We start from the raw sequence: 24,322 nt of genomic DNA on the forward strand, positions 1-24,322 counted from the left end.
TCACCCCTAGTAATGTCTCCATCCTGCAAGCCATCATGCAGAACGGTCCCCTTCAAACACTGACTCTAGTTGAAGCTGGTTCCATGTTGCTGCTGGTTACAGTAGGTTGGACACAGTCCCATTACAGCGCAAAGACCAGTTCACCAGCAGGGCATCTTTTAGGGAAAAGATGTCAGAATGGCCTCTCTTCTATCTTTTTGGAAATTTTCTAACTTCCTATCTTTTTGGAAAATGTTCATGCTTAAAATATTCCCTCATGTATTTCCAGCAAGTAACACTGACAATATGCGTTTAAGCTTTGTGATAGGAAAATAACATAAAAACAATGTCTTAGTGGAAATACTGCCCTTAAAGTGCCTGCCCAGAGTTACTCCTGTTTGGCTTGTTTAAACAAAAAGGCATAATGATTCAAATGTGTTTTACAGTAACAGTTGCATGGAGTGAAAAGTATGTTGGTTTTGGGGGCTTTTCCATTGTTGAAGAGACAGTGTTTGTCTTTAGACTTCTGTATTATGTTAGAACTAATTTTGCAATATTTACCATTTCTCAAAATATGTGAATGTGTATCAAAGCTGAGAGGAGATCAAACTTACTGCTGTCAGTAACTGCATTTCCCTGCAGCAGAAAATACTAAAAATTACCAAGGAAAAGGACAATCATTGTTTGGAATCTGGGAAGTTTGTATCTGCTATCTGTAATTCAAATAAGTATGTTAGAAAGCACATTGTGCAATTGCCAGAAACTGTGCCTTTTCCTATTATGCCAGTGCATGAGAGTACTGTGGGCTTTGGACGAAGTTCTCTGCAATTAATGAACATTTCGGTGCATTTAAATAGGTCTTTCAGCCTATTTGATTTGTGCAGGCTAGCTGCTTGCAGAAGCCGTATTTGCCTTCTGTGGAATATACCTGCCTACAGAGATGAACTGAACAGGGCAGACCAAAATCCCTGTTGCATCTTACCTGTAGGATAGGATGTTTCCTGAGGTATTAAAAAGGAGATAGCGTGTTGACTGAATATAGGCTGAGCCTTCTCCCTTCCAGATAAACAAATCTCTAAAAAATATGCAAACCGTTTAATATCTAAGAAAATTAGCATCTTTCAGAGCTTTTTTTTTTTTAACATTGTGTGCCAGTCTTCCTATTTTCTTGCATATAAATGGCACATACAATTTATATGATTACTGTCAGACTATCCCACTACTCTCCCTCCCCTAAACTAAAAAGGTTAGGTTGTCTTGAGAGGGATAAGTTTCTGTTTATTAGAAGTGAGAAGAAAAAATACAGTATTGAACGTTATGACAGTTATTTTCATCAGCCTACTTTGTTTCACAAGTAGAAGGCTTTACAGTAATGATAAAGCTTTACAGTAATGATCTGTGTAGGTGTTTTCAAAACCTACAAGCAGTCAGGAGGTAGGATGTATACAAATTTAGGAATGTCATTCCTCTCTTTTAGATGAGGCAATGACCTCTCAGTTTTTCCTGGTCAGTAAAGACAAAAAAAAAAAACAAACGCAGAGCCCAAGTCTGTGGCCTTTAGTGCTTGGAAATAAAAAGTAGTTGGTTTTATTATAGATTTCTAAGGAAGTTTTGAAAAAAACAGCACAGGATAGCATTTAAATAACAAAGATCCTTTTTTAAATTCCCACCTTCTCTCCACTAACGGCCATTTAACAAAGGGAGCATTTTTACAATTGGGGTGATTTGTAACTGTTCTCCAGTTTTTCTTCCCTCCTTCCCCTCCTGCTTATTGTTATTAGCTAACATCTCTGATAAAAAATGCAACGTACAGCCCCTATCTGCTCCTTCGGGAGGCCTGGTCTTCCTTTTCTCAAAGAGCGGATTTGTTTTGTGTGTGTGTGGTTTTTTGTGGTTGTTGGTTTTTGTTTGTTTTTTTTTTTTTTTTTTTTTTTAGTTTTCAGTTCATTTCTGGAATAATTTCTCAAATTTGTGGACCCTTCCTTTCTGCTTTTTTTGTGTGTAAACAGGCCCTGCTGTTACACCCCACTTTTTGCTCTGATCCTAGCCCAGCCAACTGTCACTTTTTAGCCTGCAGGGAACCTTCTGGTACTAACATTCCTGCCTTGTTTTATTAGAAGGGCATCTCTCACAACATATCCCTCGCTGTTTGAAGCAGAAGTCATGCGTATTCAGTAGGAATGAATAATGGATATATTTAAAGGGTACCTTGCCCTTCTCGTTCCTTTGCACATTGTAAATAACCGCTCTTTTAGTTTGTTTTTGCATATTACTCTATAGGCACAGTTTGAAAAAATCTGGTGATTCAGCTCTCAATTTAAGAAACACTGTGTTGTATTGCAGCTGATAGTTTCTGTGTCTGAAAACTGGTCCCACACCAAAGTAAGTACTGACATCCATGTGCAGGTCTAGAATTCTGAAGATTTAGACTGGTCATGAATTAATTTTGAAGCAGCTCAGAAAGGTACAGCATGACAGGAGATAGATAGACAACATGATGGGGAGTGTTAGAGCTCTGAATAGAGTTAATTTCACCTGGCTTTAGATGTCTTTTTAAGATACCTAAAGATATTTTAGGTATTTTTAAGATGTATTTTTACATATTAACGTATTTTAGAGTTTTTAAAATACAGGTATTTTTAAGATGTTGTAAATACCTTCTTCAGGATGAGCTGAGTTGTTCTCTGAAAATGCCTGTTTCTATCCACTCACTGTAAAAGCGGGTTGGTTGCTGAGGTTGTGTGTAGGTGTCTACATTAGAGACATCTGCTTTTTGTCTGATGAGCCCATTGTTCCTGGCCAGTTATCACTATCTGAGGAGTCCTCTGGGGTAATGGCTATATCAAAGGATAAACTGAAATTACTTGGAATTTTCCTATTAACTGTAGCAAGCTTTAGCTGAGGCTCGCAAAGTAGATCCTGAAATCGAAGGCCAGTCTTGGAGGATGATTTAATTATCTGATCTCAGTTTAAGGATGTTAAAAGTGACAGTTTGAACAGCAAATGTTTTTGATGGGGGTGGGATGAGGACAATGATGTATTTTTATTGCCCATTTTACTTAGATAATTGACAAATGGAATGGCCTGATTTCCCTGTTGCCATCAACACCACAAAACTGCAAAATTCTCTCAACCTATGTCTCTTTTCCCATGAGTTATGGCAGGACTTGGGTCCAGTTCCCAATGTGCTTGAGGAAGTGTGAGCTCGAGCTAGGGACTCTGGGGTGATGAGCGTGTATCCTCTTTGCAGATGAGGTAGATAACATGTGTAAGCATTTTCTAGGTGTAGAGGCAAACAATTTGGAGGTATTGGAAATCATGTAATCAGATGATTCAAGCAAGAGTGGATGAAGAAAAGACAGTAGAGCCAGGTTGCAATGGTGAATTTATTGGTGGCCTTTTGGCATCTTCTGATCTCAGTTCATGTGGCTGTAATTTTGGAATTGTGTATCTTTACTGTGTTTCTATCAGTGTCGCTCTGTTGTTATCATGATATTTGAAATTTTGATAAATTAAATACTAGTTTTGCATTTATACGAGGCTGCCTACATAATGAATTCTATAAGAAATTATTCCCCCTAAGTGATTCAGTTAACAGACTACTCCAAAGATTAACATCTGCAGTGATTCAGTTCTCTTCACAAACACCTGTCTTTTGATAGTTTTGGAATATTAGTTGGGACAAACCAGTATTTTCTATGTTTTTCCCCTCTGCAGCTAAAATTTCTTAAGAATATCTGATATTTAGAGTTGAGAATAAATGAAAATTTAAACATAAAAGGCTGAACTGTCTGCTGTGTATTTTCTAGTATGAAACTGCCTTTCTTAAATGTATCATTTTCCATTTACCTTCTTTTCCTTCCTGCCTGAAAATGAAGAACAAACTGGAGAATTTACAAACTCAAAACAATGGAGTTTACTGTCATGTTCTAGCTAGAGTTTAACTAAAACTAATCTGTGGGTGCCAAGATTATGGCATTAACATGGCATTATGGCATTAACCTGGCAGGTGCAGGCATTAACCTGAAGTTGATTTTATGGACTTTAATATTTTTTTTCCTTTTTACTTAGAACTTTTAGAAAGGAAGTTCCTTCTAAAGCACTAGGGTACCTTCTTGGTACCTTCAGTAGCTTGGGTTTTATCTTAATTACTGAGTGGCAGAAAGATAACTTGGAGAGCAGAAGAATTTTAAGGATTTCAGAATCTGCTTACAGTTAAATGGAAAAAATAAGAAGTCCCTCTCCCCTGTCCTTGCTTATACAGAGACAGAGGAACTGACTGCATGAGACATCTATAACTAATTGTGCTGGTGTGCTTCCCCCTACTCACATTTCTGCTTAAGCAGTAGCCACCAGTGGCAGTCATGGTGGCTGCATCCAGCTTAAGTTGGACTCTGGGGAGACAGATAACAACACAGTAGCTCAAGGCTATAAATCTTGCTCAACAGCTGAGGGCTTGTTGAGCATGTGCCAACCAAAATATGGCTGGTATGCAAATATGACTGTAAGTCAATCATCTTACTTTGTAAATAGTGGACAGCCCAGGGCCCATTGAGCTCTCCTATGGCAGTGGACTGCAAGCCAGTATCTCCCCTTGAGTACGGATGCCTCTCAAGTTTACTCCTTGAGGTTGAGAGAATCCTTATTAAGTCAGATACTTGATAAGTGAATTGGGAAGAAGCGTGCTGAAACTCTGTAATCTTAGTAAAGTGATATAAAGGATTGATTGCGCATATGCAATTCTTTAGACATAAGCCAGTGACCAAGTCTGGGACTAAGTCTGTATCCAGCCACACTTGACTTCCCTCTGAGAAGGTGTTTAGACTGCAAGGACGCCCCCTCTGAACCTCAGTACTCAATGAAAGGGTCTCCCTAATAGTTTTGTCTTACCCTGTCCTCTCTGCAGTAAATAATCGTGTACCTTGCCATGGAATCTTGTTAAACCACTGTTGCATTTACGATTGAACTTTGTTAACTTACTGTTTTATATCAGTAAAAGATATTGTTGCTACTTTCTTACAAGTGAAGTGCATCATTCTCTTTCCGTGACACGAATATGGCAAAGGGAACACAGGGTGTGTACAACGGGCGTGGATTTTGCAACCAGGGTTGCGCTGCAGACTTCCACTGTCAGTGTCCAAGAAATAACTAATAAATAACAGAATAAACAGTTGTAAGGTGCTTCCATAAAAGCACCTAAAGGCAAATGATCCATTAACTCTGGAGTAAGAGATGGCATGTCCTGCCCAAGGAAGTAGACAAGAGGAGCTGTAAAATAATGTGAGAGAGGATAGTTACAAATGTGAGTGGTATCTAGGGTGCCAGCTACATGACATCTGAGTGACAGACATGAGAGACCCCGAGTTTGCTAAGCTGTTAGCAGAGGCCAGAGGATATAATTGCACTATGTCCCGTTACTTTCTGTAACACCTGTGTGCCTCCATGCCTGCGTTGCTCAAATCTAGATTTTTCAGATCCTTTTCCCCTGCGCTTTATTCTGGGTTGCATTCTGGTTGATCTCAGTTGTACTCATTTCAGCCTCTTTCTTCTGCTACTGCAGTGAATGTTCCCTGATTTTTTGGCAGTTGTTCATGAAAGTTTTACAGATTCCCTGATCCCTCCCCAAGCCCCCGCCGTGTCGTGTGCTGGCTTCTGCTGCCCGTTAATGTTTGTTTTGGTTACCTTTTGTAATATAGGACTACAACTTGCATCCTTGGTTTGTATTGCAGTTTTCTGAGGTCAGTCTTCTTTATATCCCTTCAGGGGTCAATCTTCTTTACATCCCATACTGTATTTTTTTAGTTCAGTTTTTGGCTTGATTCTTTGTGTGAATTTTCTATACTCTTTGAACCAGCATGGCCCTTGTGTTATTTGGAAGATTTATTAGGTAGATTTTCTGAGGTTTTTATTTGGTGTTTTTTTGCAAGGAGGCAAATGTTTGGTGTTTCTTTTTTCCCCCCAGAATTGCTCTTGTGGCTGCCTGTCATTTCTGTGGATGTGCATTTTTAGGTTGTATCTTTCTAGTACCTGGTGGGCAGATAGCTCTGAGCTCTGCTAATATTATGAGCCAACTAAAGGCTGCATGACCACAATTTGCATGGCACTGAGCCCAAGCTAACATATCCTGCCTCTCAGCAGGACTTACTAGCTCAGTCTTGATGCCCTAGTGAACCAGCAGTTATGCATTTTCTGTCCACCTTGGAGAGTAGGCAGAGCAAGCCTACATGTGCTTGTGATTTACTGTGCACTTTCTTCAGAGTACAGAACTCATGAGTGCATAATTTTCCTGGTGGTTGCCTGACCATTCTCCTTTGCAATGGAGAGAACAGCAATACAGTGATTGTATGTTTAGTTTAGACCCTGGAGTTAAAACCATATTTCAGGGTTTAGCAAATATGTACATGAGGCACTTGAATGTTGTGGGTTTTTTTCCCCTGATATTATGTCTGATAATTATCTTTCTCTTTGGAGGAGTTTGCTGTCACTAGTTTCATTATTGAGGGTATTATTAAAATTTATGGTAATTTATCAGGTTGCATTGAAACTATGTATATCAATCTTTCATACTCTGCCTGGACATGAGATATGGTAAAGGCAGATGTATTTTTGTTGTGGCTGAGTAAGAAATGCTTCACCTTCTCAGACTTCTGTTCCTCAGAGCTAGACTAGTTCAAACACAAAATATACCAAGTGATAGGGAGTGCACGGAGGATCTGACAGTATTTCTTTGACGTGAAGGTTGCAACTTCATCTCTCCTCAGCTGCAGTTCTGCACAGAATTTGTTTACTGCTTCTAAAATACTGATGTAAAGTTTGTTTCACAAATGGAATGGATGATGACTGCTGGTGGAAGTGGGGGAAAACCAGCTTGATCGGCCACTGGTTTGTTCTTTATGTAGCCTTCTTTGTGTGTGCAGACTTTGGAGAACATTAGTGCTATATTTTAATAGAAAAGGGTATGATTGACTTCCACATTGCTCAATAGCATAACAAGGTACAAGGCACTTGAGCAGCATACTTAGTGGCATAAAAATAATTTCATGGGTAGAAGTACCTAAGTAGTTTCAGTGGAAATAACTTTTGATGGAGTGGAGCCCAGGTGACTTGTTTGGATGTAAGCCTGTTGGAACAGTCTCAGATAACCCACTCTTCAATTGTAATTTTACTTGGATTCCAGCTAGTTTTCACATGCTGTTGTGATACATCCAAATGGAGGACTCCATCTTTTTCTCATTCTGAAATTGTTGATCTCTCACTGCCTCCAATTTCCTGTCTCTGCACATCCCCGAGTCTGGAATGCTTTTGCCTGTGTTTTTGCTGTGAGCCACTCTCACCATCCTTAGTATAAAGAGACCACATTATAGAGATATTATCTACAGAGTTACTATTTATACATTTCAATTTGCACCCATCCAACTTTTTAACTGTTCTGATGTGGATTCCAAGATTTTTGTTTGTTAGAAGTAGTTCCCTGGCAAAACTGTGAAGGTCCTCAGGGATTTACAGTGCAGAGATTTACAGATGGTTGGAGACTAGCTCAGGCATACTTTGCAGGATAGCACAGACTCACCCAATGGTTTGTGTAGAAAGACAGTGTTAGTGATGGCACTTGAACCTTTTTACTATGTGTAGTTGCAAATGTTTTTCATAGTGTTGGAGTGCTGGCCTTTTCAGAGTTAAAACATGTTTGAATGAGAAACTGTCTTCTCTTGGAAAGTTTCAACTATTACAATGGATGCTTCAGAGCCATGAATTGTGAAAATGATTTTTTTACTATATTAAAAGGAAAAATTTCTGAAATATGACTGTGTGCATTCTAAAGACTGTTTGGAAAAATTGCAGAATGAAGTCTCAGGGGATTTTTGTTTTATTTTTATTTTTTATTTTAACAGAGATTCCTTTAGCTGACTGAACAGTAAAACTAAGGGGATGGAATCTTTAACCCTGCAGTCCCTTGTTCCAGCAAAACTCATTTGTCAGTGGCCTTTTAGGAGTCCATAGCTCCTTGACTTCCCTAAGGAATGCCCAACCTATAGCTTCCAGTTCATATAAAAATCCTGAGCACAGTTTAGTCTGCCTTGTGGGCCATTCCCAGTTCCTGCATTCCAGATGCCTGTTTAGATTTACCATGGAAAATAGTTCTAAGTGACAGTGAGAGGGCCATGTTTTATTGCCATTAGGAAGAGCAATGCTTGGGCAGATTGCATACCAACTCTTATTGGGTCTTAGATGGGACTTAAATGTACCTCTAATACGAGCAGGAGATGAATGGGATTTCGAGCTGTGGGCAGTGTTAGACTATGCCATGAAGACCAAAATCTGGCTTTGTCAGGTAGGATAATGTTAGGGATCCTTCATAAGAGGAATTAGTCAACTAAAAGGAAGTCTTACTGAGTTTAGTCTGGAAATGTTCTTTATGTTTTATTTACCTCTAAACATTATTATTATTTTTTTTTTTTTTTTAATTCATGTTCCTAAAAACCTAATTTACAGAGTAAATTTTTTCTCTGTCTTGCCATTAAGTTTGTAAGAAGCAAGATAAACCAAGGCAAAATCAACAGACGTAGGTGTTCTATGGAAGCAGCAGATCCAAACAAAAGCATCTTTGCCAAGATGTGCCTTTAGGACCTGTGCTGTGGAAGAGGGTTTATTGCCAGTCTGTGAAAACCAGTGTTTTAGCAGATGGTGACCTTTGGGAAGTAGTTGTGTGTGCTGGGCACAGAAGGAGCAGATGGCCCAGGGAAAACCTCAAACACAACATACTGAAACAGATTCATAGGTACTCAGCGTGTGGTAAAGACTGTAGATCTATGAACATTCCTATTGGGGCAAATGTGATGTGAGAGGTACCATCCTCTCATTCTACCCTGCTTGCTCCTTCCTTGCTGGACATCAGGCATGATCATGACAGAGTCTGTGGGGCTGTGCAGTGTATCAGAGTAAGGAAATGGGATATTTTGGAAAGAGATTATTGGCATATCTACCAGTCTGTACAGGGAAGTGAAGAAGGGACTGTACAGGAAACCAGCTTTGACATTGTTTTTGGGGATTTAATATTTGCTTTGTAGTGGCTGAGTAGCTTTTTGAGGTGGGGATGGAGTGAAGAGCATTTCTGAGGTTGGCATTATTCACAGTTCTCAAGTGCTCATAAGACCGTGAGGATCCACCATGTTGAATACTTGCTCTGCTTTGTTTGGTGTTTTCGGACTCCTGTGTTGTTTGTGCAACTGATATGTGCTTCTGTTATTGCAAATGAGTCTGGACTAAGGGCAGGTGCCAAAACCCCCAAGAGAATAATCAATCTTTAGGCTCCATTTATATTTTCAGTGTATTTTTCTCAGGAAAAATTAATCCTGTTTTGCTAATAGGTGGGTTTGCTGCCAAGTACCAAGTATACCTGCAAAAAAAATAAGCAGCATTTTCTCCAGCATAAGATTTTATATACAGACTAACATGGATTCTGTCACTGACTGCTTCATGCTGACCTCATGAATGGGTTTGCACAATCCTGTCTTTGCGCCTCTCAAAGATACCTTGCTAATGTCATGAATCTGAGAAGTTCGATTTGTTAAAGATCTGTTGGATCACTTAGTCTTTTCACTGTAGGTCTGTGCAGAATTACTTCTCATGAAGTATTTTCACTTAAAGCTTTTTCATTTATGGTGATTTATTACTGTTTTATATTTAATGTTTATGCCACACATTGTTTCTCAATGGATCAATTTTTCAAGGCAGTCACCACTGAGGGTGCTCTGCATTTGTGAGACCTCACTGAATTTTGGAGTCAAGAGGGAGGCATTATGAACAACTGGCTGGGATTTTGGTGATGAGTTGCTAAAAAGCATCTTTGTAGGAAATGACTGCATTTATGATTCAATCATTAGGGGTTATAGACATTTCCACTTCAAAACTAAATTTCAAAGTTCCAGTTTGTCATGAGTTGACCTTGGCTGGTTTCCAGGTGCCCACCAAACTGCTCTCTCAGTCCCTCTCCTCAGCAGGACAGAGGGAGAAAGTAAGATAAAAAAACCTCTCGTGGGTCAAGTTTAATGGGAAAGAAGCAAAGGCAGCACATGGAAGCAAAGAGAAAAAAAAAAAGATTTATTCTCTACTTCCCATCAGCAGGAGATGTCCAGCCACTTCCTGGGAAGTAGGGCCTCAGTACCCATAGCAGTTGCTTCAAAAGACAAATATGTTAATAATGAATGGCCCCCTCCCTGTTAGCTTTTGTTGCTGAGTAGGGTGTTTTATGATATAGAATATCGCTTTGGTCAGTTTGGGTCTGCTGTCCTGACTGTGTCATCTCCCAACCTCTCACCCATGCCCAGCCTACTACTGGCCTTTGGGTGAGGTTGAGGAGACATCCTTGATGCTGTGCAAGCAGTGTTCAGCAGCAGCCAAAACACTGGTGGGTTATCAAGACTGTTCTAGCTACAAAGCACAGCACTGTATGGACTGTGCTATGAGGAAAGTTAACTCCATCCCAGCCAGACCCAGTATGCAGTTAAGTCATTCATTATAGTGATATTTACAGTTCCTATACAGAATATTATTTCCTACTGTAAACTGGTTTAAAACAATTAAATTGCATTTAAATCCCAGATTTTGTAGTAACCAAATTTTTTCTGGGTAAGAAAAACTTGAATTTTTAAATTATCTAAAACTGCAGGTCAGTCAGCAGTTGTTTTCTCCCATCTTCATTCATATGCATTCTTGACACTGAATAAGATTTTTTTTGGATTCAAGTTCTGAATGACTGATGGCATCTTTATTACTTGACATTTTCTGGAAACTGAGGGCTTTTGTTCTTTGGAATTTACAATAACTAGCGGTTTTAGTGGGCTACAATCTCACTGAGCTGAAGTCTTCATGAAACATTACATTTATTTGTGATTTTTATAACTGAAAACTACTTTTTGAAGTTAGATAGCAAAATCTAATAATGCATATATTAACTCATTAACTAATATTTGAAATAATTATTTTATGGTTTCAGAGTAGTTGTTCTGAAGGATTTAGTTAACCTTACTCCTGTGAAGTGATCTATTAATAGAGAGTAGGAACCCTTTTTATCTGACTGAAAGATTAAAATAATGCAAAGTTAAAACTATATAGTTCCCTCCCTCTTTTCTTCTTCTGTTCCTTAGTAAGATGAATAGAGGTCATTTGAAGTTAATGGCTGGTACATTTTGAACTAATAACAGGAAATGCTCGTTCTAACAATAGGTAATCTCTTTTACAGGCAGGGCTGAGCCCATTTCTTATTATAAGATGTGTTCACTTGCTCATAATTCTGGTAAACTTTAAGCAGTAAGGCTGAACATTTCCATGTCAGCTGTCTGCCTCAGGCCAAATTTGGAATCTTTATGCAAAATACTCAGCTGTTTCCAAGGCTGAGACTAGGACAAACTTCTATTCTCTTACTTGAAATTCTTGATGCTTTTTTTTGTTGTTGTTGAACAGCTCTCTTGTCTTAACATTCATGGCTGAGGAGTTGAAGCTTGCTGAGATGGAAGAAGTGTGTCTTTTGTGTTAGCACGTGTCCTTAGCCATGGAAGTCTGTCCAAATTTGGTAAAGTTTTATACAACTTCAAATAAAGTTCACATATAAGACCTCTTAGTGACAGACAGTCCTGGAATATTATGTCCACCCAGTGTGTTCAAGGAAGCCTCTAGGAGTCAGTGAGAAGATGGAGAACCATTTGGTAGAAGTAAAGGGAGATAATAGGCAATGGAAAAAACATATTTGAAGTGCTGTGGGTAAAGGGATTTAGCAAGAAGCCATCGAGAGATGGACCAGACTAGTTTAGAAGCTCAGAGGGAGACAAGGTGATATCTGATAATGGTGGTCAAATGGAAGGAAAGGTGCAGAGGGGTTGAATGTGGGAGAGATGAACAGAAAGGCATGGGCCACCAGCTCCTGCTTTCCTCAAAAGGCAGAGTGGGAGCGCTGTTTCTTTAGTCTTGGGGTGGAGTGAAAATAATATACTTGTGTGAAGTCTGCAGTCATTTCTGTATGAATTGCAGCTAGCTCTAAAGGTAGAACACAGGAAAAATGGTGGTTTGTTGCTGTGGTCATTTAATGCAGCGTCTCAAGGATTTCTGTAACGGGCCTATGTTTGAACTATATACATGATAACTATATACGCTAAAACTGCATTTAAAGAAAAAGCAAAGTTTATGAATGTGCACATTGAGGATGAGGATGGGCACAACAAACTGTATTCTGTAGCTTTGTGGAACTTTACTTTTGTGATCTAAGACTATGTTTTCCTGTGTATCACCATCATAAGACTTGCTGGTGAAATAAAACTAAGCAAACCTTAAACTGAAAGTTTGATGTGTAAGTTGGATGTTTTCTGGTTATCAGTTGTGTAAAGGAGAATACTGCTTTTTGTACTACTGCTCCCCCACATGTTGCAAAATCTGGATGTGTGTAGTGAATAAAGCAGGGGACATAGGAAGTAAAAGGAAGTTGTTTTGGATAAGGTAGCCAAATCCATCTGTCCCATGGGTTCCAACTCTACCATTGATACAGAGTTTTGTCTGTTGCTCAACAGCGATTTAAGATTTTTCAGATTTCATCTTGTTTCTTTATGTTGAAACTGAGATCCCCAAGACTGAATTGCAGAAGTACTGGGTATTTGTACAAGTAACTTAAGTGCATAATTTGAACATATTCAAGTGTTGGGGATCTGAGAATGAACACCCCGAAACACCTGTACGTTTTTGGAGATTAAGCTTTTTTTCACCTCAGTTTGCAGGTTGCCCTAGAAGCACAGATAACGCCATTCCTATTTCCAGGGTGCATTATGAAGATTGATTAATGACTGTGACAAGAACTATAAAAAGGCCCTGAGTATACCAGTATCCCTGCTTTGATGGTAGGATTTGAATGGTCTGGTCCAAAACCAGATACAACCATGTAGGGAACCATCTCTGCTGTGTATAGAATAAAGCAGGGGGCTTTGTCAAAGGATAATATTGAGTACCTGACAATGTCCTAATAGGTGTGTGCAAGAGGGACAAATTAAGCTTGTACAGGCAGCTTTTTCCTAATTTACAAATGTTTGACTTTCCAAGCTTCCAAATACTCTTTTCATGCAGCATTTTTTTAGCATGTAATTTATGTTTCAACTAGGGAAAAGACTGGTAGAGTCATCATGAAGTGAGGTATAAATGTGAAGCTGTGTTTTAGAAGACCTCCAGATTTAGTTACAGCAATTTTTTGTGTGAAAATAAGTGCTTGTTTGATGTTATATTGGCATCTGTAGTTCTGTGGTTGGTGCTCTGAGAAAGAAGTGACCATGGAGAGCAATTCTTCCACAGTTGCAGTACTCATGGAGGTGAGCCCATGGCAACCTTGGAGGAGGCAGTTGCTTGGGCACTGGGGAATTTTGTCCGGTTGCTGCTTATCTCTGTTCGTGGATGAAGGCAGGCTTCTGCTTTCAGGGATGAAAACCTTTCACAAGTGCTTTATTTACAGTAAAAAAGAATTGCTACATTGCTAGGGGCACCTTGTGGAAACTGAAAACAACCCTGTTCTGTATTTTCTATTCTGTAGGTAAAATACAAAAGAGACTTTGAAGAAAGCAAAGGAAGAGGGTTCAGTATTGTGACCGATACGCCCGAGTTACAAAGACTGAAAAGGACTCAGGAACAAATCAGTAATGTATGTGTCTGCCACCTAAAGTGATTGTAGATGGAGAAATAGTGTGTCTAAGAAAAGGCGTGTTTGTTGGTGTTTCTGATGAAGTCTGTGAGAGTGAAGAATCTGATTCTGTTGACCGATCTGTGTATGTCAGATTTTGAAGTGTGTGTAACTTTATACCATGGACTTGTACAGCACATTGGCAATGTGTGTTCACCTCTCCAGCTTTCAGCAAGTTACGCTCAAAGTATTTTCTATACTAAAATGATTTGACACTTTTTGCCTTTTTTAATAGATTTTCCAACAAGTAAGAATACTTCTGTAATTTTTTACTTACATGTTAACTATATATAAACTATAAAGGTGTTTTTTTTTTGTTTTTTTTTTTTTTTTTTAAGCAGGGGCTGTCAAAATTAGCATGGAGATGGAGTTTTCTAGATGCAGATAAAATTTTGATACTTTAAAGCAAATACTTGCAAGACAATGTTCAGCAAGTTGAGAAAAGAGTGGCAAATAGCAAAACTTAACCATGTGTTTCATTAACTTAGAATGCAGAGTGATTTCAGGAGTAGGATTTTTAAAAATGGGACTTTCCTGACATGTTTTCACTAGCAGAGTTATTTATTTATATTGTATTCCCTTGTAGCATGTTTAACTCACTGCACGGTGGAATATTGGACGGTATGTAGTGCAAGCTATTATATGTGTGAAATAGGTAAGAACTAGAGGGAGCTAGAAATGATACAGAATCAATACCATTAGCTTTTCCTGGCTTTCTTCTTGATTGAAATTCTGCTGCAAGAATTTGTCTCCATAGATTATTTTGTGAAATATTTTTTTGAATCATTCCTTGTAGTAGTAAAATAACAGCATGGCATGAAAGGCACCCAGTGTAAGTACAATGAGAAGAAAACGATGGAGTTTATTTATTTGAAAGAAAAACGTTTTTTCACGTTGGGATATTATTGGAAAAAAAGGAGTCACTGGAAAATACTAGTTTATCACAGCAATGGAGATGTACCATTCTTGCTGGAGCATTCAGTAGTTGAGATTTTGATGTTCAGAACTGGTCTTGAGGTGTAAAATTTGAGGTCATTTCCTGGAGCCTTGGCCAGTGGGGAGGACAGTTAATCTGAGCCATGTGAATGCTCCTATGCATAGATAAGATGAGAACAAAAGCTCATATGTTAATGCTGGAGCTAACTGAAATTTCTGTTTTGTGAGAGAGAAGGGTGTATTTTTCAGCGTGGCAAAAAGCATGGCCATTAAAACTTCCATTTGACATCTGGGAAACTTCACCAATTCCCTGTTTTTAATCAGCTGCATTTTTTATTCAGACCAGGATCTTAAATTAGGTCCTCTCATGACCTACATAGCTTCCTTGAGCAAGAGTGATTCTTTTGTGTGGGGTAGTTCTGGAATGCATCAAGAAGATGAAGCAAGCAATGCTCTGATGAATATTTAATCCCTTGCTCTGGTAGGAGAGGTTGGGAGGAGTACCCTATAGCAGGGCTACAGTACTCAGTTTTGGATATTGGCATGCCAAGAAATTTAATTGGATCTCCCAAGGCCAGTACCCTCAGCGTCAGAATACAGAGGTCACTTGCATATGATTTCTGTCTCTCTTGTTCAAAGCATATGGGTTTTTCTGTGGTGGGAAAGGGGGAAAATAAAACCAAATAGTTTTGTGAAATGGGAAAGAGTTTTCTTCCTAGAAGAATACCTTGTTGCACAATTTATGATACTGTTTGGCTCCTGACTCAAAGGTGCCTTTTGAGACCTAGAAATATATTTTCAAATGTGAAAAACGTTTTTCTGGTTTTTTTTTTTTCAGTTATTTTTCTTGATGTTTGGATGTACTGCCCCTGTCTCTTCATTCGTAACCACCCAATCTTAACAATATAGATTTGTTCCATCCATTCTTAACAATACGGACTTGTTCTATTCAGTCTTAACAATACAGAGTTGTTTTCTTTTCTTGTTGTATGTAGCTGACAGAGATTCCAAGACATGGACTCTATTAGAAATAATAAATCTTAAAGGGTAAAATGGAATTTTAAAATGTGTACGATAAAAGAAGTTGCATCTCATTTTCACTTGCACTAAAATAATAATTTGGTTTGTAACATTATGTTCTAGAAAGATAATTCTGCATAGGCCACAACTTGATTCTGATTAAAAAACACCTGTATTATAGAAATGCATTCCACATAGAGTAGTTCCTGTATTTATCAAATAAACAGTATACGTCATGGACTAAGGATCTAATTAAGGTTTCAAGACTCTGAAAGGTAAGCACTTTAATAATTCGAAAATAATTTTACGTTTCATACATAGCACAATGGAAGAATACTAATATATATATTTAATTTTCAGTTTTGTTTTGATTTCACCTTGAAGTATTAGAAACTTCTCAAAGAGCCTATTTGAAACAAAATTGTAACAACTGCATTGAAGGGGTAAGTGAGCACAGTTAAGTGATGAAGATAAGTAACAAAATAAAACTAATGATAGTAGATGTTATTTAGCAGAAATATTTGTAAAATATTGTATTTTTGTCCTGCTATTAAGTTTTGCAGCATACGTGAATATTAGCACAGTGCTTTGTCTTTTTAAAGAATCTCTTGTGTTATCAATATAAACCTTGTGAGGAAAAAAGATAGTGGGGGAGTGGGAGGAGAGTGGGTTGACAGAGGGATTTAGATTTTGGTTGCTATTTTGCCACCAGCAATCTGGCCTCTGAGACAGACCAAATCCCTGGAATTTATTTTGTGGCTTAATGGATGTATCAGGACCAGAATGGAGTTTCTTAGAAAGGAATGAAATTTACCCCAGTGTCTCATGTTTGTTAGCATTAAAAGCGTAATTCTGCAGATGTGTATCATGCTTGTTAAAAAGAATCACAAAGTCTTTCTGGGACATTTAGGTTCAGCTGCCCCAACCTATGACTGTTACAGCTTCTTAGCAGTGAGTTAGCTTGAAAGGTATAAACCACACATACTAGCATGCTAGTCTAGATTGATGTAGGGAAGGCTGCATAAAGTAAGCAGCTTTTTTTACTGGTTAGTTTGCAGGAATTTTAGCACCCTTTGCATGGCTGAGCAGGATTTAAAAATGTAAATAAATTTTACGAATTATTATGTGTGAAACTGATTATAAGTATTATAAAAGTTTATTAATATTTGTTCAATTATTCAAAATATAAAATTTCCATCACTTCTGCTGCATATGTCACTGTTTCTTGGCATTGAATATGTAGTTAATACCCACAAAATTTATACTGTTCACACAAGCATGTTAACTCTGTTAAAAGACCTTGCAGTGGTTTTTGTACATCTTGAACTTTCACAGGATTTTCAATATGAATGCAAATATTCTCAAAATGAAAAAAATACTATGTATTTTTATAAATGATTGTGCCAATAAGCTAACTGTAAACTGATTTCACAAGGAAAAAGTTAAGGTGGCAAAAGGAACAGAATAATTAAAGAAGATGGCAACAGTCTGTTTATTGATCTATCATGACACATGACTAAATGGAGAAGTGGGAACACAATCTAGTAACATTTTCTTTGGGGAAATGGAACACTTTGAGCAATTTGCAGCAATGAGCTGCAACTTACTGGCACTGCACTTTTATGTCTAGATAGATGGTTTGAAGCATGTTTTATCCTATGTGCAATAAGTTGCTATTTCTTAAATCTGTTCCTGGTAAATGTCTTCAAAGTATAAAGCAAAACAGGTGTCCGTACAAATTGATGGAGTGAGAAGCTTTCATTAAGATAAATGCCAGTGCTTGGATAGTAGAGGCTGCTGGCCTGGCTGTCTAACTGGAAGAGGGTGCATGGGAGCTTTCACAGTGGTTGCCTTCATTACACTGAGAGCCTGTGTAAGCATTTCTCACTTCCATGTTCATGCTGTTACAAACTTAAGTTATGTGGGAGCTAGAAGCAGTGCACATCTGTACCCGTCTTCCCCTTGAGAGCTAGCAAAATGGAGTCATGCAGTTTGTTTATATGTATGTGACTCATTTTCCGGGAGGTTTGGATTGTGTATGAAATGAAAACTATAAGGTAAAAAAGGAAAATAAGAAACCAGACTGAATCTGGTTTACAAAGCGCATTTCCAGGGTATTCTAATTGGGTGAAGACCTTAAGTTAGGAAGGACAGTAGAGTTAGTAAAGAGAAGGTCACTGTATCACCCCTGGGGGATGGGGGTGTCTTGCCCTTATACCAGGAGGTGAACTCGTCACTGAAGTTGGTGAAGCCTGTATAGGATGCACTGTATAGGATGCAGAGAAAGAGCATGAAAATCTTGTAACGTTCTCAGAAGCAGTATATGTGGATTTGAATGAGGAAGGCTATGTATTAATTGTCTTTCATGAAATATCGTGCATGTTTCTTAAGTATCAAGGGTCCCATTCTACCTCCAGTTAAATTTAGACAGTTTCAGGGGAAGCAGCAGAGGACAGGATTTCCCCCATATTTGAAACAGCTAAACACCTGTTTTCTGGAGAAAGACACAAATGATAAGGAGTTGGGTACTACCTCAGATGTGATATAAATATGTCTTCATGTAGTAACTGAAGGAGGAAACAGATGAACATTGCTACTGTTCTTGTGCACATCTGCACATATGAAATTAGAAGCTGTCCCTAACAGACATTGAGCCATGGCTCTGTTTTTGGAAACTGTTGGCACAGTTGTTGAACCTGTTTGCTTGTTCAAACATAAAATTGTCTCTTAAATTGCCAAAACAGATTGTAGAGAAAATTGGCAGGAGATGTTAACAACAAGGCCTCAGCTCCATTTGTAGGATTCACAGCGTAAAGCCTACAGATACTCATCTCTGAGGGCTTTTTCCCCTCCATTGAATTCAAGTGAAGGAGAAGAGTAGCATGAAAGGAAACAAGAAAAATTGTCAGCAACATCAATGTCTACATTTCACAGAACCAACCATGGCACATCAACGAAGAGACTAGGTAAGCATGTTAAATCGCATACAAAAAGAGCTTCTATTGTTCTAGGCAGTTCTGGGATTTTCACTGCTTCGAAGTGATTCTCACTTTATCTGGCTGTCTTCATATTCCTAAGTGTGATTTTTTCGTTGTTGTTGTTTCATTTGGAAAATATGCATTTAATCGTATATGACAAATGTGTCTACTAACATAGACAGAATAGCACTTGCTGACCATTGTATGAAGTGCTGCATGCCTGCAGCAGGCATGAAAGGCTTGGTGCACCCCGGTACTGACTCCCCTCTGCTCCCATTTGTTCCTCTGACAGTCTAACATGAACATAAAAAACCATTCGTTATTTGGCATGCTGTGGGCTTAATTTCACAGAACCGCATTTCAAATATGCTGCATATAGCTCATGTGATTAAGCATCTGCCAGTTGCGTTCAACAGCATTTTTTTCTGGCTGGAACTAGGAGGTTGAATATGTCATTCCTATTGCTACTGCAAGTGTATCTCTGCCAGAAGGGGAAGTTCCTATTGTGCTCCTGTGCAGTGAATGTACATCCATAGAGTCATGTCCAACCTTTTCTGGCTTTATCTTTTAATAATTGCTTTGTATAGGTGCATACAAGTGGAAATTCTGAGAAGGCCCATGTCCTCTGGCTTTCTAATACTTCTGTGTTGAAGTTTTCTGACTTACCCTTTTGAGTAAGCAGAAATAATTCTGCCTTTAAATGTGGAGTCCTAATCAATGCTTTAGAAATTACTTAGAAAAAAGAGTAACATTAATTTTCAATGTATTTTTTTCAGATTTTTATATACCTTTCATACACTGTACAGCTTTCAGAAATTTGTAAAATGACTGAACACATGCTTAAGAAATGCTGAGTCTAAGGAAATGTAAGTAATATTTTAGGTAGAACTTGTGCTAAGTGAGCAACTGGAAACCTTTGAGAATGCATTTCAAACCTCAGTGTGTATTCTGCTTAAAAAAGAAGAATCTTTAATGACCATTGTCAAAGTATTATGCAAAGTTAGAAAAAGACTGTTAAATTAGCCCCTATGTATATGAATTCTTTATCTACACTTTCAGTAAAAAGTCTTAAATTATTTAAAGACATGCTGCTTTGTCCATTTCTTCCTACTTCGATCTCTGTGTAGAACAATAGTCACCAACCATTCAGCTTTGTAATACTTTCTTTCATTTACTATTTATTTACTGTATGGTATGATATTCCACACACCATAAAATGTTGTAAAAACAACCTGTAACTTCTTTTTGGAGTTTTTCTCAAAGCTTTTTTCTTGCTTCTTTAACTGTGTTAAGTGAAATTGTTTTCAGAGTTGTCTAAGAAATGGGGAGGCATTAGAATCCCCTTTTATGCAGTCCTTATTTACATGTAGAACTTGAGCATAATGATTAAAGTATTCATGCTAATCCTGTAAGTGGCGCCTAGAGGAAACCATTATATTCTATGTGAGCCTTCCATTAGAGGTAGAGGGAGGCATAACCTTTGCTGTGGAATTTTGCAGCTGCTTGTTGGGGAGGAAGAGATCACTGAGAATCCAGAGCAGTGTGTTTGTGATGCATCAGGGGTGGTGTTGACTTCTTTTTCTGTCCCCATAACTTTTTTGGATTCTCTTTGTTGGTCTCCATTTCTTAATCTTTGTGACATACTTGACAATAGCTCCCAAGATGTGAGAAGAAACAGTATTTTTAGTCCCCAAAATGCCAAGTTGGAGGATACTTTTTGGAATGTCAGATACTCATTACAATTATTATGTATGAATCTGTCAATACAGGTGGAATTGAATAATCTAGTTGACTTTACTGGAAAAGTTCTGCTTAGCAGGTGGACTTTCAATTTGCAGCAATATAATGCAGTCACATTAGGTCATATTTCATGGGAGTAGTAAAACAGATATCCCTAACATAGTGACGTTCTTCACCTGATGAAGATCAGCTTCCTCATCCAGATCAGGAAAAGCATTAGAGTCTATCAGTGACATTGTTGTATGACTACTTCTTTTGTAGCACAGGTGGAAAGATGCATAACTCTTCACTGGAAAGAACAGAAGCATGTTACCATTGAGAAGCTGGAAAACAAACCCCTGCCCAAGAGAGGCAACTGCATTTGGAAAAACTGTTAGCATTAAAAGTAGGGATGCATTATGAGTGTGAGTTGTTTGAGCTATTATATCCCATGCTGCCCATAATAGCATTAGATGTGTAAATTCAGATAGGCATTTGGGTAAGTCCAGTGAAACACTAACCTCAAATCTATACTGAAGTTCTGGTAAGCTACTAATGTATGAGAGAGAAACTACATCAGCAAATTGTATAAAATGGACAGGCTTGTCTGTCAGACATAAATCTATTTGGACTTGAATAGCACATGACCTTAGGACAATTTCTGCTTGGGGAAGGCTGCCTTTCAACAACTCTACAGTGAGGATGGATAGGTGGCATTAAAAGAACCCTCACAAACGTGAAGCCGAAACTGTCCTCAGAGATGTAGGGGGAAATATTTTAGGTTAAGTGGATCTCTGGTAGTCAAAGCAAGCAGATATGATGCCTACATAGCTGCCTCTTAAATGATCTTATTCCCGCTGGCTTTATTCTGCGGGCTTGGTTAGAAAAAACTCTTTTCTCTCTTTTTTTTTAGCGAATATAATGATATATAGGTATTATTGTGGCTTATTATTTTTTTTTCTGAGATTTCAGAAGGTTTTTTATGTTTATAGAAGAAATTGCTGTAACTATTGCTTATTTTTTCTGTATCACTGCTTTCTTATTAAATTAGTTGATTACAAAAGTTATAGAGCCTTTATGATGTTAAAATACATGTCAAAGTTTCAAAAAGTTTTCAGTGAAGTTCCACAGGGAATAGTATAGTCTTTCTGATTCTAATTTAAATAAATAAATTTGACAGGATGACTGTAACCTTGCTCACTATATTGACAAAATAAAATGAGTTGTGTGGTGGAAGTAAAACAAGCCATCCAGAAAAATCCCCAAAGGCATGGATTTACTGCATTGTGTAAGTGGGTCAACTCATGCATGAGAAATGAATGCTAATTGTAAACTGGTTGCAAAACTGTAGACTTTAAGTAGAATCAAATAAAGTGATAACCTAAATATTTCGATAGAGATGTCCTATCATGCTTCTCTTTAGAAAACAGCAACAAAGCTGAGCATTACAGAGAGGTAATTAAATCATGTATATGTGATACATTAAAACAGTGTCATTGAACTCCAAAATCAAAGGCATTGTATTCATTTATGACACTGGCACTGTTTAAGTTTAACCTGTATTTGGTGAAATCTGTGTTTGGGCTGATTGGCTGCTTTACATGAGATACACTTTAATTCAGTAAAAAAAGCTCTATTTCTTGATGATCAAAATGTTCAGTCCAGTCTAGAAAAATACCTCATGGGCTTTTTATGCTTAAAAAAAACCACCCAACAGAAATATCTAGTTAGGAGGTATGAAAGAAAAAGATGGAAATTTCTGTCTTACTTGTTTCATCTTCTATTTGTGATATAACATTCATATTGCAAGGCAAGGCATATGTGAAAGGCATCAGTAATTAAGAAGCTACTACATAATCTTCAAATATGTAACATAACATTTCATGGACTTCATTTTTAATCCACAGTAATTACCATGTCTTGTCAACAGATGCATGTGTTACAGAAGTAAACTCCTAGGTCAATACGTACTTATTTAAAATTCTGAACATCCTGATTGGAGGCTGGAATAGCTATGTATGTATGTGAGCAATAAATTCACAGTTTGCTGCAGTATTGACTGTATTGCACATGCCTCTTTGTACTGTAGTTTATGGAATGAAAAATTCCAAGCTGTAGTGAAAAGAACTATAAAGTGTTTCGTGGCAATTGTACGCTCCTATCATCTGACTAAAGGTCCCGAGTCTCTCTTTAAACACCAGTGACTTCAAGACAATCAGCTTGAAAGGTTTCTGATATTTAAATATATGGCTTTTTTTCTGTTGTGGTACTGAACAATTAAATCAAGACAAAAAACTTATTTTTCCCGTGTCAGTTGAATGTATTTAAGCAATATCAAAACCACTCATTATTTTTAATGAGTACATATATTTGAAGCTAGTATTTTTTACATATAGTAAAAAGAGAATGAAACTAAAAGCTCTTCATAGTAGTTCAACTTGGGAGCTAATTAAAATTAAGCTTTTCGAATGAGAAAAAAAATAATTAGCCAAAAATGTGAATCAGGCGTTAGCACCTCCAGAGATCTTTGAGCAGTTAAATGCTTGCAAGAAAAAGGTAATTTCTAATTTCCTTGTTTTCCTATATTGTCCATTACCTGCTTATCATTTCAGTTTTTAATTCTGTCTTATCTTATACTTTTGTACTGTGCATCAGTTGCTAGGACAGCATCTTAGGCAGTACACCTGCTGAAGAACAAGATGCTCTGCTTCTTCTAAAGCAAATACCATCTTTAATCTTGATCCCCGGAGATCTGAGTGCTTCACCCCTATGACGCTCACAGACTTCACTGACCTTGACAGCAGGGGTGTCTGGTCCTCTGTGACACTCAGGGTTTTTTTTTTGCGTGTTAACATGTATGTCTGTGATTTCCTTAGCCTGTCAGATACATTAGTTGTGACAAAACCAGCACTGTAGTAAGTGTAATGATTAAACTTTTTAACCATTCTAACACAGGAAGGGAAGTAGCAAAATTTTGCATGTGGTGTTTATGCTTGTGTCTACAAAGATCTTGGAGAATAAGAGTTTACTTTTCCAAAAAGCAGATTAGAGTGACACAAGTATTGCTTTCTAACCCTTTCTGCTCTTGGTATTATTAAAATAATTATTTAACTACAGAAATGTTTGTATACTTTTTGAAAGGTTCTTTCTCTGGCTCACACCAACATAGTCTCACTGTTAGCAACCACAATATTTTAATGGAAGACGTAAGTTTTTTTTTTTTTTTCAGATGTGCCTTGCATTAGTTTCTTTCCTGTCTTTTCTTTGTTGGTAATTAGTGATCCTGTTCAGCCCCCCATAAAGACGAGGTATAAAGGGGCAGATATTGAATATTTCACTAAGCGAGCCAGGGGCAGCAAATAGAGGGAATCTGAACCTCAGTCCCTGTAGTGACTTAATATTGGACTTGGGGAAAGTCTAATTTGAGGAAAATGTGATTTGAGAGGTGGTGGTTTTGAACTTAAAGGCTGGTTGTTTTCAGCCTTTCTGAGCTTCACTCCTGCTGCGCCCCTGCTTTATATTGGCTTCCCCCTTTCTTCACTAGGGAATGACGGTGTAAAGTGAACCCCTACTCAGTTTGACCAGTCCAGCCCTTTTCCAGCCTTAAGAGGAGAATTACACTCCAGAGTGTGTGACATATGTTGCTGAGGTTAAATGATTTTTATAGGGTTTGGCATATCAGCATAGCTGTTCCCAGTTTCCAGAATAGTGGGTGTGTAAGCAGCTGAGGAGGATAGTGTGGCTGGTGTGGCTTTTGGCACAGCAGAGGTGGTCTTTGGGGGAAAAGGGGAGAATTGGCTTACGGGAAAGCTGTGGCAAGAACCAGAGTCTGCATCAGGGCAAGGTCTGGGTGTCTTCAGACTGTGTTTCAGTGTACTAATGCTGAACAGGGATATTGCTCCCTCCTCAGCTAGTGGGACAAAGTCACTTTGTCACCTTTTGAATGATACTGGTTACCATTTTGTTGCAGAGCTGGAGC

At 38.0% G+C, this 24,322-nt stretch overlaps 1 protein-coding gene across 3 annotated transcripts in view; it reads left to right on the plus strand.

The window, feature by feature from the left end:
* NEBL (nebulette) overlaps positions 1–24,322 on the plus strand; it is a 266,260-nt gene that overhangs the window by 109,435 nt on the left and 132,503 nt on the right. For all 3 annotated transcript variants that reach the window (XM_074900171.1, XM_074900169.1, XM_074900170.1), the window contains exon 4: positions 13,544–13,651. In XM_074900171.1, the coding sequence (XP_074756272.1) occupies positions 13,544–13,651 (108 nt within the window). The remainder of the gene's footprint in view (positions 1–13,543; positions 13,652–24,322) is intronic.

This window comes from Athene noctua, chromosome 2 (assembly GCF_965140245.1).
Source record: "Athene noctua chromosome 2, bAthNoc1.hap1.1, whole genome shotgun sequence".
Taxonomy (NCBI): Eukaryota; Metazoa; Chordata; class Aves; order Strigiformes; family Strigidae; genus Athene; species Athene noctua.